This window comes from Peromyscus leucopus, chromosome 5 (genome assembly GCF_004664715.2).
Source record: "Peromyscus leucopus breed LL Stock chromosome 5, UCI_PerLeu_2.1, whole genome shotgun sequence".
Taxonomy (NCBI): Eukaryota; Metazoa; Chordata; class Mammalia; order Rodentia; family Cricetidae; genus Peromyscus; species Peromyscus leucopus.
Window position 1 is genome coordinate 14,861,369 of NC_051067.1, and position 14,710 is coordinate 14,876,078.

Genomic DNA, 14,710 nt, shown 5'->3' on the forward strand with positions numbered 1-14,710 from the left:
CCCTGGGCGCCTGTGCTTGCCCTGGAGGGAGGTGGTCTTTTTTCAAATGGCACAGGAGGCACTGGGCCATGTGTGAGAAACATTTCTTCTGAAAGTCTTGTGGTACCAACCCCAGTGGACCATTTTAAGGGCTCAGCTCTCTTCCTGGGGTAGAGAAAAATCTCCATGGCCTCTGCAGCCCTACACAGTGGTCAGGCTCCTTCCATCCTCTGGAGCCCTTGGTTTACTCCCCTATAAAGAGAGATGGCTGCCCAGGGCCTGCAGATTTATGAGGTAGCATGTGGAAGGAGCCTTGTACTGTTCCTACCTTAGAATGCATTAAAAATGGAAGCTCTGGGCCCTATCCCCCTGACTACTCTTCCTTTTATGGCCCTAGAATGTCCAGCTTTGTGGAGCCACCTGACATTGTGAAGAAACTTTCATGGGTGGAAAACTACTGGCCTGATGATGCATTGCTGGCCAAGCCCAAGGTGACCAAGTATTGCCTGATCTGTGTGAAGGACAGCTACACTGACTTCCACATAGACTCTGGGGGTGCCTCGGCCTGGTACCATGTCCTCAAGGTGAGCCACACTCCTCAAAACATACCTCACCCTTGACCTCCTATTCTCTGTCCTCAGGATTACAGCCCCTCCAAGCCCTGTCTGTAGCCAGGAAGTTACCCACTTGCAGAGAAGGGGGACCCTGGGATGGCCAGTTCTGGGGCAGGAAGCCAACAAGATGTGTATGGGTAGAGAAGTATCTGGGGCCAGTGACAAACATGTCCTTGGGCTCATTAACAATTAGGGGAGGCCACTGGGTCACCAGTGCCCCAAGTAGAATGCAGAGGTGCTGGGAAGACTTCCCAGCAACCACACTGATGTTAGCAGGCCAGATGGCAGGTGCCTGAGCCAGTAGGGAGGGCTGAGGGGCTTATCACTGAGGCAAAGGGGGAATTCAGAGAACAAGATGTATAGAACAGCAGAAACCCTGAGCTCTGGCTCCACAGCAGCAAACTATACTTCTCCAGACCAGTTCTGCTTGAGCTGGGGTGGTGGACTCATATACCCTTTCTGGCCCTGGTGAGACTCTGAGCAAGCCATCATGGTGTCTGTTCCCAGAACATAAAAATGAGGCTCTTTCTGCTCTGGATGCAGAGCCTGGCCTGGGCTTGCCCATGACCACCCAGGAAATGATGACTAGCTTTTACTCCAGTCTAGAAGCCCAGAAGCTCTTGAGAACAGAGCTGCTAAGGACTCGCTGTAGGGCACTTTGCATTTTTATTACTCCCTGAGCACCACGTAGTGCCGTGGAATGTGTGTACTGCTCCTGACCATATCGGGCTCACACACCTAGAATCTTCCCAACAGGGAAACTTCCAAAATGCAAAGCAGCATTGCAGATGTGAATGGAGAGCCTGAGAGGATGCTTTTCAAGTCAGAACCTCTCCCCGGACCCCAGCAGGTTGTGAAGGGCTCCACTCCAGACCCGTTGTCCCCAGCACCTCCTGGACTCTGCTGTTTGTCTCTGTGCTCCAGCTTCTACTGGGCTGTATCCTCTGGCAGAGAGTCTCTAGCACCTGGTAGTCTCTACCCCCATCCATAATGTTACCAGAACCCTGTGGGCTCTGCCCTCACCCCAGCATCCTCAGCACCCAGTGGGCTCTGCTCCCCACCTCAGCATCCTCAGCATCCAGTGGGCTCTGCTCCCCACCTCAGCATCCTCAGCACCCAGTGGGCTCTGCCCTCTACCTCAGCATCCTCAGCACCCAATGGGCTCTGCTCCCCACCTCAGCATCCTCAGCATCCAGTGGGCTCTGCTCTCTATCCCAGCATCCTCAGCACCCAGTGGGCTCTGCTCTCTACCCCAGCATCCTCAGCACCCAGTGGGCTCTGCCCTCTACTCCAGCATCCTCAGCACCCAGTGGGCTCTGCTCCCCACCCCAGCATCCTCAGCACCCAGTGGGCTCTGCCCTCTACCCCAGCATCCTCAGCACCCAGTGGGCTCTGCTCCCCACCTCAGCATCCTCAGCATCCAGTGGGCTCTGCTCCCCACCTCAGCATCCTCAGCACCCAGTGGGCTCTGCTCCCCACCTCAGCATCCTCAGCACCCAGTGGGCTCTGCCCTCTACCCCAGCATCCTCAGCACCCAGTGGGCTCTGCCCTCCCCACCCCAGCATCCTCAGCACCCAGTGGGCTCTGCCCTCTATCCCAGCATCCTCAGCATCCAGTGGGCTCTGCCCTCTACCCCAGCATCCTCAGCACCCAGTGGGCTCTGCCCCCCACCTCAGCATCCTCAGTACCCAGTGGGCTCTGCCCCCCCCATCCCAGCATCCTCAGCATCCAGTGGGCTCTGCCCCCCACCTCAGCATCCTCAGTACCCAGTGGGCTCTGCCCCCCCCACCCCAGCATCCTCAGCATCCAGTGGGCTCTGCCCCCCACCCCAGCATCCTCAGCATCCAGTGGGCTCTGCCCCCCACCTCAGCATCCTCAGCACCCAGTGGGCTCTGCCCCTACCCCCCCAACATCCTCAGCACCCAGTGGGCTCTGCTCTCTACCCCAGAATCCTCAGCATCCAGTGGGCTCTGCTCTCTACCCCAGCATCCTCAGCACCCAGTGGGCTCTGCTTTCCACCCCAGCATCCTCAGCACCCAGTAGGCTCTGGCCCCCACCTCAGCACCCAGCAAACTGTCTTCCACCTCAGCAGCCCAGCACCAGGTGGGCTCTGCCCCACATCCCTGGTGTTGCAGCTCTGCCACTGGGCTCTTTTGGCAGGGGGAGAAGATCTTCTATCTCATCCGGCCAGCCTCAGCCAACATCTCCCTGTATGAACGCTGGCGGTCAGCCTCCAACCACAGCGAGATGTTCTTTGCCGACCAGGTAGACAAATGCTATAAGTGCACAGTCAAGCAGGGGCAGACCCTCTTCATCCCCTCAGGTGAGTGTGCAGGGCCCAGGCTGGCTGCCCATCATACTCACTGCCTCTGTCCCCCACCCCCACTGCATCCCCCTGACTGGAGTGTCTGGCTTCCCTGGCTGGCCTCTGCCCTGGCCCAGTCCTCATGGAAGGACCAGCAGTGGGCCTTTCACAGCAGGAGGCCTGTGTGCGGGACCTGCCCTAGTCAGCACCAGGTTACTTCAGGGAGGTGGCCAGCTAGCTTTGGCATGGGAGACCTGGCTCAGTCAGTAGCTCTGGAGGAGGAGGGTAGGATTTAGAAGTGTTCCTAAGGAATGCTTGAACTAATGTAATATAGTATGCCCTGAGCAGCCGAGGCTGCCCTGTTCTCCTGGAAGGGTGAATCTCAGAGCTGAAAAGTCCCCTCTAAAAGACTCCTTCCCTCTAATGTAACTTGACCACATCCTGAGAGTAAAGCATAGGCCCCCCTACTGTACCGTGTAGGAGCTGATCCGCCTGCAGGTTTCTTTGTGGTTATGTATATGGTTTTTCACTTACAATCAGGATCCAAATGAGGCCCTAGAACCCGACTAAACGTGGCCTCTGACCCTGGCTCTAGGGCCTCCCCTTCCCCGAAGACATCCTCACAGTTACTTCGGGAGGAGTTATAGGTTCTCTGGAGTCCGGCCCCAGCTCCGCCCCCTAGAATAACCTAAAGCCAAATCTCAGCCTCTGGGGAGAGTGGCGGTTCCAGCCGTCTCTTCTCGCCGCTGTGTGGGCAGGTCTGAGACTGGGCTCCCTCTCCTGATGGCAGTGCTGCCAGGGGTGTCCTGACTATGTCCCCTTGGCTCCTAGGCCCCAGTTTCTATCTGTCTGGTAGCAGGGTGTTCAGCAGACACACCATGTTACCTCAGACACACTCCCTCCTCCATCTTTCTCGGAGGTTCCTACCTGTCGTGAGCAGGGAGGACCAATGAGGCAAAGGTCTGGGATGGCAGGAGCTGGAGTCCATGGTGAGTGGGGGAGGTGAAAGCAGTCACGGGGGCAAGGTAGAGGCTAAACGTGTCTCTCCCAGGCTGGATATACGCCACGCTCACGCCCGTGGACTGCCTGGCCTTCGCTGGACATTTCCTCCACAGCCTCAGTGTGGAGATGCAGATGAGGTAGGGGTCTCCTGCACTGCTGTCTACCCTCGGACCAGGGTTCCCAGGGGGCGTCACGGCCAGACTCCTGGCTGGGCCCAGCTGTGGGGGGCTAGGCTGACCTCTTTGTGCCGAGGGGAAGGAGGGATGGGTTCCATGGTCTGGGCTAGAGCAAGCCCAGTGGTGGTCTGGGATCGTTAAGGCCGCTGTCATCTTCCTGGACTATGGCCAGCCTCTCTAGTAACCACAGCCCACTGCTTCCACCCATGGTGGCCATCACTTGGGGTTACGTCGGGCCCAGTGGGGAGGCCTGAGCTGGCTCGATAGCCTGGATTCTCCCTTTGATGTGGCCTACTTGATGCTTCCTGCACCGATTAATTCTTTCCTGTGGCTTCCAGGGCATATGAGGTGGAAAGAAGGTTAAAACTAGGCAGCCTGACTCAGTTTCCCAACTTTGAAACTGCCTGCTGGTACATGGGGAAGCACCTATTGGAAGCATTCAAAGGTACCTGTCACTCCAGGTTGGGTGACTTGAGCTGGCAGCCCTGGACTAAGGGACATCTTGGTCCTTTGTGAGCCCTGATCATGACCCCTTAGGACACAGGATAAGAAGGTCCCTGGGGGCTTGGTGTAAGCTCTGACCCACTAAGACAGGGCTGAGGGTTCCTTGGCAGAGAGGGGAAAAAGAAGTGGCCTGCTCAGGGGCCTGTTGGGTAAGCTTCATGTGAGATGGGAGGAGACAGGAGGTCAGTCATTCCCCTGCAGGGCAGGTGCCAGGTGGGCGGGTACCCCAGATTCCAAGGAGAACCGTTGGCAGTTGGACGGGTGGCCTGGGGCAGTGGCCTCTGGCAGGCCTCTTGCTGGGGCAGGTTAAGCAGCCACCACACTAACCTGTCGTGTCCTTCCCAGGTTCTCACAAGTCTGGGAAACAGCTGCCCCCACATTTAGTTCAAGGAGCTAAAATTCTCAATGGTGCTTTCAGGTCATGGACGAAGAAGCAGGTAGGAAGCAGCGCACTGTGTACTTGTCTGCGGGAACAAGGAATTGGGGGAAGATACCAAGGGTGTGTCCCACAAGTAGTAGGCACTGTCTCCCCAGGCTGGCCTAAGCTGGCCTCTGACACTCGCCTTTATCCCCTGATGGAGATTGTCTGGGCCAGCCTGGGGTCACTGGCCCCAGGGCTAGATTCCCTCAGGAGTTTGGGCAAGGACAACTTTGTTAATCTGGAAAGGGCAGAGAGGGCCCCAGGAAGCAGCTGGTACATTGACCACACATGTGGATCTGGACAGGAAGTGCTAGGGATGCACATGTGGCTCGTGCCCCTCAGCTGCTGTAAAGTCTGGTGTGGATGTAGCCTCCCAGCCAAACTGCCTTGTGACCTGGGAACCCCTTTCCCTCCTCCTTATCCTCTCCTCTGATCCTGTGCACTGGTTTCCTCCAGCCCCTGGGAGCTGTTTCTCAGACAAAGGCCACAAGGATGCCAGCTTTCCACTTACTCTCTCCTCTTACCTGGGCTGTGGCTACAGGGTCTGGCTTAGCTTAGCGTAACCTTGTGATGTTGTCTCCCAATGAGGGCTCTCACTATTCAGAGCACCTGTCCACCTGCCACTTGAAGGACAAGGGGTCCCTTCTAAGTCAGAGAGAACAAGTTAGGAGGCCTTGAGGGCCTTGAGGCAGAGGCCAGGTAGGGAACCATGTCCATGGCCTGTTTCCACCCGTGCGTGGGCCGGATGAGGTGGGCTGCCAATGTTCTCCTGGGACCATCCTGTGGCTAGCATCTTCTTGAAACTCAAAGCCGGGACAGTCCAGGGGTCCCTCCCACCTCCCCTTCACCACATGGTCAGGAAAAGAGAGCTGGCTTACGTCCACTCACAGCCAGCTAGCTAGCTGGTGGTGGCATCAGGCAAGGCCCAGTCTTGATACATTTTTCACTAACAGAGGTGACTCACAGAAAGCTGCCTCACTGGGCAGGGCCCCAGAATCCTATGCACCAGGCCTTGCTCCACGGCAGCTTCTCACCCCAGGGGGTGGCCCTGGCGGGGTGGACAGGGAATGGCTGAGGTACACAGTGGCCAAGTTGGCACTGCCCCCACTGTTCCACAGGCTTTGGCAGATCACGAGGACGAGCTCCCCGAGCACTTCAGGCCCTCACAGCTCATCAAGGACCTGGCCAAAGAGATCAGGCTCAGCGAGGTAAGGCCATGCCAGGGTGGCGGGCCCCTGGGACAAGGGTGGGCCCAGAGCCTGCCAGGGAAATCCCTCTGCCTTAGTGTCATGCCCAGGGCTTGGAGAGTGCTTGGCGAGAAGAGGTGAAGGGAGAGAAGGGTGGAGAACCCTGAGTCTAGTCTTTGAGTCCCAGTTCTCCTGAGTCTGGAGGAAGTGGGCAGCCAGGCTCCTCCTGGGCCTGGGGAGGGCAGAATAGCCCCAGGAGGTGGGGACTGAGTGATGATGCTCTGGGACAGTGTGAGTGTGTCACACAGGGCTGTAGATTGTGTGAACGTTTCTTGATGTTACTGGACAGTGTGATGACCATGCCACTTGACAACGTGGAACAAAGATGAGTGTGTCACGTGGTATGGGCTATGTGTGCTGACAGCCTCTCCCAACATGGCTGTGAGGGTCCCCAGAGTCCTGGCATGGTCTAGAGGGAACACAAATGACCCTTTCCTTTTCCCATACCAGAACACCTCCAAAACTGTCCGACCTGAAGTAAATGCTGTCGCCTCCTCAGATGAGGTCTGTGACGGGGACAGGGAGAAGGAGGAACCGCCATCTCCCATTGAGACTACCCCACCTCGATCCTTCCTGGAGAAAGTGTCCAAAAAAAAGACTCCCAAGACTGTGAAGATGCCCAAGCCATCCAAAATCCCCAAGCCTCCCAAACCCCCCAAGCCCCCCAAGCCCCCCAAAACCCTGAAGCTCAAGGATGGAAGCAAGAAGAAAGGGAAGAAATGCAAGGAGTCGGCCTCACCCACCATCCCCAACCTGGACCTGCTGGAGGCCCACACGAAAGAGGCGCTGACCAAGATGGAGCCACCCAAGAAAGGAAAGGTGAGGCCTGAGCTCTTCCCCCTGATGGCCTGAGGCCCTTCAGCCCCTGCCTTGGCCAACTAGGGCTGACATGTCTTTGCTCTCCTTTGTCACTGGGTGGAGAGGGGAGACCAGCTGTGGGGTATGGACTCCAGAGAGTGCATGGGGTCCAGGGTCTGCCTATCAATACATCTGTACAAAGTACTTCCCTGTCTGTGCCAGCTGCTAGGCCTGCACATGGGGCCAAAACCCCAGGCAGATCCTGCAGAGCAGTGAGCCCCCCCCCCCCGAGAGAGGTAGCACAGCCTGTTTGTTCTGTGGCAGGGGTAGCACTCAGGAAGCCACTGGATTGATGCGGGGTGGTCTCTAGGCAGAGGCCACCCTGCTTAGTTTTCCCAAGTACTAGAACCCACCCCTGGGCTAAGGTCCTGAAGATATACAAGGCATCCGTTTGAGGAGGAACTGGGAGAGGGCAGAAGGTTAGGAGAAGGGATTGTTAGGAGGGCCTGAGCCACTGAGGACAGAGAGATGGGCTCACTAAAGGGTCTTACTGAACCTATGAGATTAAGGACTGTTGGTCATGAACCCCTTCCAGGACGGGTACACTTCTTTCCTACATCTTGGGGGCCATCCTCATAGCTTGTAATATTCCATTGGTACTGTTCTTCTGGGGCAAGGAGGGAAGAGGGAGAGAGGGGTGGATGTATGAATGGGTAGGTGAATGGGTGGTTAGGTCACTGATGGGCAGTGGATGGATAGATGGACAGGTGGACAGGTGGATAAATGGATGAGGGACAGATAGGTAGGTGAATGGTTGAATGAGAAATGAAAGACTAAATAAACAGATGGATAAATGGGCAGATAAAAGAATGGATGGATGTGCTGTGTGTGGACCAGCAGGAGTGGACCACTGGGTTTCTGTGACATTGTAACCCAAGCCCATTCCCCTTCTATGTCTACCTTTGGGTCATGGCTGCTCTGTTTGCAGACCCCAAAGAGTGTCCTGAGTGTTCCCAATAAGGACACAGTCCACACACAGAATGATATGGAGAGGCTGGAAATCCGAGAGCAAACTAAGAGCAAATCAGAGGCCAAGTGGAAGTACAAGGTGAGGATGGGGTGTAGACCTGTGGTAGGGGATGTCCTGTCCCCAGGAGGCGGGGCCTAAGGAAAGTCTTGTGAGTCTGGAGTGCCCATGACCTCCTTTAAACCATCCCCTGGGTATGAAACCAAACGTGCCTTCGCCATTTTTTCCTCCACTGTCTCTCACCTTCTTCACGGTCCCATTTCTGGTCCGTGTTCCCATTCCCTGAGACTGGGCAGCATCCCAGGGTGGGTCCTGCATGCTGATGGCTAGGCAGCCATCTGTGAACAGCTTTCCTGGGAATGTTCTGGTTCCCAGTTATGTCCAATAACATGGGTTGGACTACTAGCCCCTCATTGGACTCAGGGACAACCTTGGTCTTCTTTCAGAACAGCAAACCTGACTCTTTACTAAAGATGGAGGAGGAGCAGAGGTTGGAGAAATCACCCCTGGCTGGGAACAAGGACAAGTTCTCCTTTTCTTTCTCCAACAGAAAACTTCTAGGGTATGTGAGAGCATGGGAAGGGGTGAGGGTAAATGTACAGATGTCCCACATCACATACATGTCCCCATACTGTGCATGCAATCCACACACCCAACAAATACTGTGTGTCATCCTGTACCCACAGACACATCTGTCACATGCACACTCCAGTGGACGTTCCAAATTGTACTTCATACCATGCGTCCCCATTTATATATGACATCATGCACACACAAACATATACATTGCATCATAACCTCCACCAACACTGTCCATAGCAGGCATGCATATCCACACACCATATGTATACAGATAGTTATATACCCTCATCACATACCCATTCCATACATATGTAAGTAATGCAGTCATCCCATAGGCATCTCACATCTACACTCCATACATGCCGCACACTACATGTAACCCCCACATCATAGATGCGCACGTACACACACGCACGCACACACGCATGCACGCACGCTCGGTTGACACCCTTGAGTGATTCTTTTCCAAGCCATTGATCTCACTCACAGCTCTGTTGCATTGAACACCTTGGTTTCTGCTTCCAGAACAGTCTGCAGGGTACATGGAGAGTACAGTTGTAGTGGGGGCCAGCAAGGCAGCAGGGGCACCCTGACAGAATGGCTGCTGGCATGAGCTGACGCTGAGGATATGAGTAGGATCAGGAGACAGTTCTCTGAGCCCAGTGGCCAGTAGGGCACGACGGTGCACTCAGTAAATTCATGACTCCACATGACTTCCATGGGGAAGAATGTGTGGATTTGTGTGCTGAGGGCCTCAGGAGAGGTACTGAACTCAGAGAGGGGAGCCACCAGCTCTGGAGCTGGGTGAGCCTCAGCATGGCCACTGCGGCCTCGGTTTCAGTTGTGAGCAGGAAGAACGACCACACAAGCACCTTTATTGCATCCATCATCCTCACAGTGTAGGGTGACGAACGTGTCCTGCTGAGATATCCCCATTGCCTGCAGGAGTGGCAGCCTCTGCTTTCTCTCCTGAGAATGGAGGGAAAGGCCTGTGGGTGATGGAGAAACAGTGTAGCCAAGTGGGTGCCCTCAGAGTTACTCGGTGGAGTAGAACCCACACAGGCCTGCTCTTGCTACCCTGATTTGATGAGTCTGCTTGTCATTTCATTAGAAGTGTCCCTTCTGGGTCCCAGAGCAGCTCTCCGCTAACATCAGTTCTATGACACGTAGTTTAGAAACGCACACAAAATAGATAAGCCTCTAGAGCCATATGTATATACATGTGCCCAGGGGTGGTGGTCTGTGCTCTAAGTCTGCAGCGCGGCGGCCTTTCCTGAGGCTGCTGGAGGCTGCTATGGCCTGGTGTGCCGTCTGTCCACACGGCTGGCATTTTGTTCAGCTTGCTGTCCTTCCTACTGAGAAAAGTCTGTCCTGAAGGCCCAGAATGGCCTAAGTCTGACCTACTCCTGGGGAAAACACAGCATCCTTGCCTTGATGTAACAAGAAGAGAGATAAACAACATTTCATAGCCCAGAGGAGGTGCACTGTGGCTCAGCCCTGGGTGCTGCTATTTTGTTTGTTTGTTTGGTTTGTTTTTCAAAAATAAGTACGGAGAAAAAGACATGAGGGTTGGATTTATTTAAACTCTGGCAGGCTGGCAAGGAGGGTGGAGGCTGTGCTTGTCAGAACCAAAATGGATCGATCATTCCAGAACTTCAGTTGCTTAGATCTTTCTCTGCAGGTGGCATGGAGGAAGGACGAGGCTATAGGATTGGGCCATGTGCCTCCCTGTGAGCAGACTTCCCACAGTGGAACTAATGGTTGTATAGCCCCTAAGCAGCTGCTTGCCTTCCAAGTGGAAGCTTTCTTCCAGGCCCCTGTAAGGTTCTGTTGCCTGCTGGCCTCAGGGCCCTGAGGTCACCTGCTGATCTATCCCTTCTACTCCAGCTCCAAGGCCCTCAGGCCCCCGGGCAGCCCTGGTGTGTTTGGGACCTTGCAGAGCTTCAAGGAGGACAAAGCCAAGCCTGTACGCGATGAGTATGAGTATGTATCGGATGATGGGGAGCTGAAGATAGACGAGTTTCCCATCAGGAGGAAGAAGAATGCCCCCAAAAGGGACTTGTCCTGTGAGTGTGGTGGGCGTGGGCGGGAGGTTCCAGGTCTCGGCAGACTCCTGGAGGCCTCACCGACGTCTGTCTGCTGTGCTTTCAGTCTTACTGGACAAGAAGGAGGCTCTCCTCAGGCCCGCCGCAAAGCCAAAGCTGGACTCTGCGGTATACAAGGTGAGTCAGCCAGCTGTGCCCTCAGCCTCTGCAGTCTGCTTCTGCTTGATGTGCCAGGATACCCACCCTCGCCCTGCCTGTGGACTGGGCTCAGCTGTGGGGTTGGCATAGGAAGGGCAGGGTCTCGCTCAGTCCATGGTACCAAGACTAGCTGCACTTCTGGACCTGATCCATGGGAGATGAATGCAGCAAAGCTTGTCCCCAAGTAAAGGAGTGACAGGGAGTGGTTCCCCGCCAGCAGGGCTCTTATACTAAGATGATCTCCAAGACTGGCTCTCGAGATCCCATGGGAGCCCAGGAAGAACATGAACCACCTGCTGGGATAAGCTTATCCACGCCAGAGGCTTTTAGTCACGGCATCCTGATGGAATTATGGGGCTTCCTCTTGGAAAAGCAGTATAGGGTGTGAAGACAACTGTAACCTCTGTGATTTCAAGAACCCAGGAAAGACTTGGCACCCACATCTGTCTCATGAGGGCCTTGTCCATTGCACGAGCCTGAGACTGTTCTGTAGCGCTCATTAGAACAGAGCTCTTGAAAACTCATCTCCCCTTGAAGGGACGAAGCTCCCCCTCCCCCGCCGCCCTCAGCGCCCTGTCCTGACTGGCTGCTCTGTCCCTGGCTCTGCAGAGTGACGACGACTCCTCTGACGAGGACTCTCTGCACATCGACACGGACACCAAGCCAGGCCGCAACGCCAAAGTCAAGAAGGAGAGCGGGAGTTCTGCAGCAGGCATCCTGGACCTGCTGCAGGCCAGCGAGGAGGTCGGGGCGCTCGAGTACAACCCCAACAGGTGGGTCCTGGCTGCATCGTGCGGCACTCAGAGAGCATGGCTGGCCCGGGGCACCGGCCGGGTCACGCAGTGGGACTCAGGCTTGCGGAGTAGCCAGGTAGGCCTCATCTCCCTCGTGATGGTCCCACCTCCTGTCACACCTCGTTGATTTGAGTTTCAAGCACTTGTCCGTTGTTTATTTCTCACTGAAACTTGAATGGCATTTCCAGGTGTGGCACTGACCGGTGACCGAGGGGGCACAGCCTGCATTCCCTAAGACACCAGCAGCAGTAGTTCCTCCCAACTCTCTAGTCACATGACAGCTTTGTACTCTAACTGTGTAGCTGAAGAAACCGAGGCTCAGGGAACTTGGCCTTCTTAGGGCCCCACAGCTTAGAGGTAGCAGAGGCAGGCCCAGGCTCTGGATTGTAGTTGGTGTTTTTTTAGTCTTTGGGGGTCCACCATCCAGCTCCCAAATAAATACACGAAGACTTATTCTTACTTATGAAGGCCTGGCATTAGCTTGGCTTGTTTCTAGCCAGCTTTTCTAACTTAAATTATCCCATTTCTCTTTAACTACATTTTGCCTCTGGGTTTTTTTTTTTTTTTTTTTTAACCTTTCTTTATATATCTTTCTTTCCTTCTTACTCTGTGGCTGGATGTGTGGCTGGGTGGCTGGCCCCTGGTGTCCTCCTCTCCTCTCCTTTTCTTGCTCCTTCTTCTTTTTTTGAGCCTCCTATTTATTCTTCTCCTATTTATTCTCTGCCTGGCAGCCCTGCCTATTCTCTCTCCTGCCTTGCTGTTGGCCATTCAGCTCTTTATTAGACCAATCAGGTGTTTTAGGCAGGCAAAGTAACACAGCTTTACAGAGTTAAACAAATGCAACATAAAAGAATGCAACACATCTTTGCATCAGTAAACAAATATTCCACAACATAAACAAATATAACACATCTTAAACTAATATTCCACAACACTGGATTGACCTGACTCAGGAGCCCAACTTGGGGTGGCTGAAGAGTTGTTGGGTTCTGGGCTTTGTCCACTTGTGAGTGCCAGTCCCTCACGGTCCCTCACATTCAGGAAGGCAAGTCCCATAGGCCCCTCTTGGGTGCCTGCTCCCTCATCTGCCTGAGCAGTTTTTCGATGACTGCCTCAGGCAGCCACTCCCACCGACTCCAAGGCTGCCCTGGCAGGTGGAGGCCTAGGTCAGGCCTAGATGATATGAAGATTCCGGGAAGGTGGATTAAGGGCTTGATTGAAACAAGCTTTCGCTAAATTAGTTGGCCATATTTTATTTCGTAGATTGCTGTTTTGAACGCAGTATCATGTTCACAGCTAGCCAGCCTCAGGCGCTTTCCTAGTGAGAGTGAAGCATGATAGGAGACGTGTGCATGGCTTTGGGCACAGGATCCTGGCTCAGCCTGACATGATGCGGTGAGGGCTTGGTGAAGCCTGGCTGTGGCCTCTTCCCCATTGGGGGCGACAGCCCCTCCACATTCCAGATTGTGGCCCCATGCAGGACTTTACAGTCGATGGTGGTCGGGATGCCTGGCTTCTGGCAGAAAGTACATGCTAACTAACACTTCAGTGACTCATCTTGGGGTCTGAGAGACTCCTCAACACCCTGGATCCCCCATGACCTCAATGGAAAGGTCTGGGAAGTTAGAACATGGGGTGAACGTGGCACCACCCAAGATGAAGGCAGATAGAGCCTGGGTCCTAGCCATCAGGTACCTTGTTATGGGTGCTGTGGAGAGGGAACTCTGGGTGGCATTGAGATGGAACACAGATGGGGCCATTTGAGCCCTTATCTGTGAGGCCAGGAGGGGACCGCCTGCTAATGAGAAACCGGAGCTGCCGTGGCCCTGTGCCCCAAGTCTGGGGAGAGTGCTCAGCAGACACTGCATGTGTCCTCACACATGTGCCTGCTCTGTCTGCCGGAGCCTCGGAGGCCAGCCAGCCCCCTCAGCCTGCCGCGGGCAGTTCCTCTCCCAAAGTCTCCCATTTGGAGCATAGGTCAGTTTTTGATGGTCCAATTGCTCTGTTTTAAGTACTGACTGTTTGGGGAAAAAACAGCTGAAGAAAACGGAGGAAAATATGTTAATTTCTTGTGAATGGTTTGCTTGGTGTTTACCGCTGTGGGAAAAGGAGGGGATTTGGGTATGGTAATTGGAGGATTAAAGTATTATTTTCCACGCTGACTGGTTAAACTCTGTTCATTGATCCTCCAGCAACCTTGCAGATAGATGGGCCAGCTGGGTCTGGGGTCACCCAGATGGCATGGGTGGGTAGAGCTCGTGCCCAAATGGGCTCTCGTGGGGGTCCTACCCTCAGTGTTTTGGACCCTCATGGTGGATGTCTTGGCATTTCCCTGGGACCTGCGTTTAGGGCTCTGCACCTAGAGAGTGAGTATAAGGTGAGCGATTTGTTCTTGACAGTGATCTGCCCCTGCTCAGAGAAGTCCATGAGACTGGCACAGCTGGGCAGTGCCCAGGCAGCTGCTGGCCTGTGAAACGTAGCCCAGGCATTTTGCAAGGGCAGGGCTGGCTTTACGAGTGAGACTTCAGCATTGCTTTTTGCAGAACTCAGGGCTGTGGGACTTGACCCTCCATTTTGACTTCAGACTAGGAGGCTGCTTTGGAGGGCTGTGGAGACAGTGGCTCCCCGCTCCTCCTCAGGCTCAGGACGTGTCCCTCGGTCCATAGGGCATTAGCCTAGGAGACAGCTTTTGTCTAAGCTTGCCTGTCCAGCCCCGGCAGGGCTGTTCCATCTCTTCTGACACCCCTTCCCTGCAAACAGGGCCTTTGTCTCCAGAATCCTCATGCTTCTGAGCAGTGGCTTTTCTAGGTTCCTTCTGCCTGTTCCTTCAGCCTGCACATAAGGCGGGGGGTCTGCCCACCTCTGTCTCACACGTGTGTCATCTTGAGCAAGTGGAGGGAGGCGTGGAGGGGATACCTGGTCTGCACAGTGCTGTGTGCTTTCACTGCCGTTCATCATCATTCTGGTCCTGGGCTTGCCATGAGATCATCTCCTAACACCCTCTTCTCAGAGGCTGGC

At 54.8% G+C, this 14,710-nt stretch overlaps 1 protein-coding gene across 1 annotated transcript in view; it reads left to right on the plus strand.

The window, feature by feature from the left end:
* Positions 1-14,710, plus strand: part of Phf2 (PHD finger protein 2) — a 73,957-nt gene that overhangs the window by 50,597 nt on the left and 8,650 nt on the right. The window contains exons 6-17 of the mRNA XM_028867662.1: positions 377-563; positions 2,754-2,916; positions 3,950-4,037; positions 4,415-4,521; positions 4,926-5,017; positions 6,120-6,209; positions 6,699-7,067; positions 8,035-8,154; positions 8,520-8,635; positions 10,543-10,721; positions 10,807-10,877; positions 11,508-11,671. Coding sequence (XP_028723495.1) covers positions 377-563; positions 2,754-2,916; positions 3,950-4,037; positions 4,415-4,521; positions 4,926-5,017; positions 6,120-6,209; positions 6,699-7,067; positions 8,035-8,154; positions 8,520-8,635; positions 10,543-10,721; positions 10,807-10,877; positions 11,508-11,671 — 1,746 coding nt within the window. The remainder of the gene's footprint in view (positions 1-376; positions 564-2,753; positions 2,917-3,949; positions 4,038-4,414; positions 4,522-4,925; positions 5,018-6,119; positions 6,210-6,698; positions 7,068-8,034; positions 8,155-8,519; positions 8,636-10,542; positions 10,722-10,806; positions 10,878-11,507; positions 11,672-14,710) is intronic.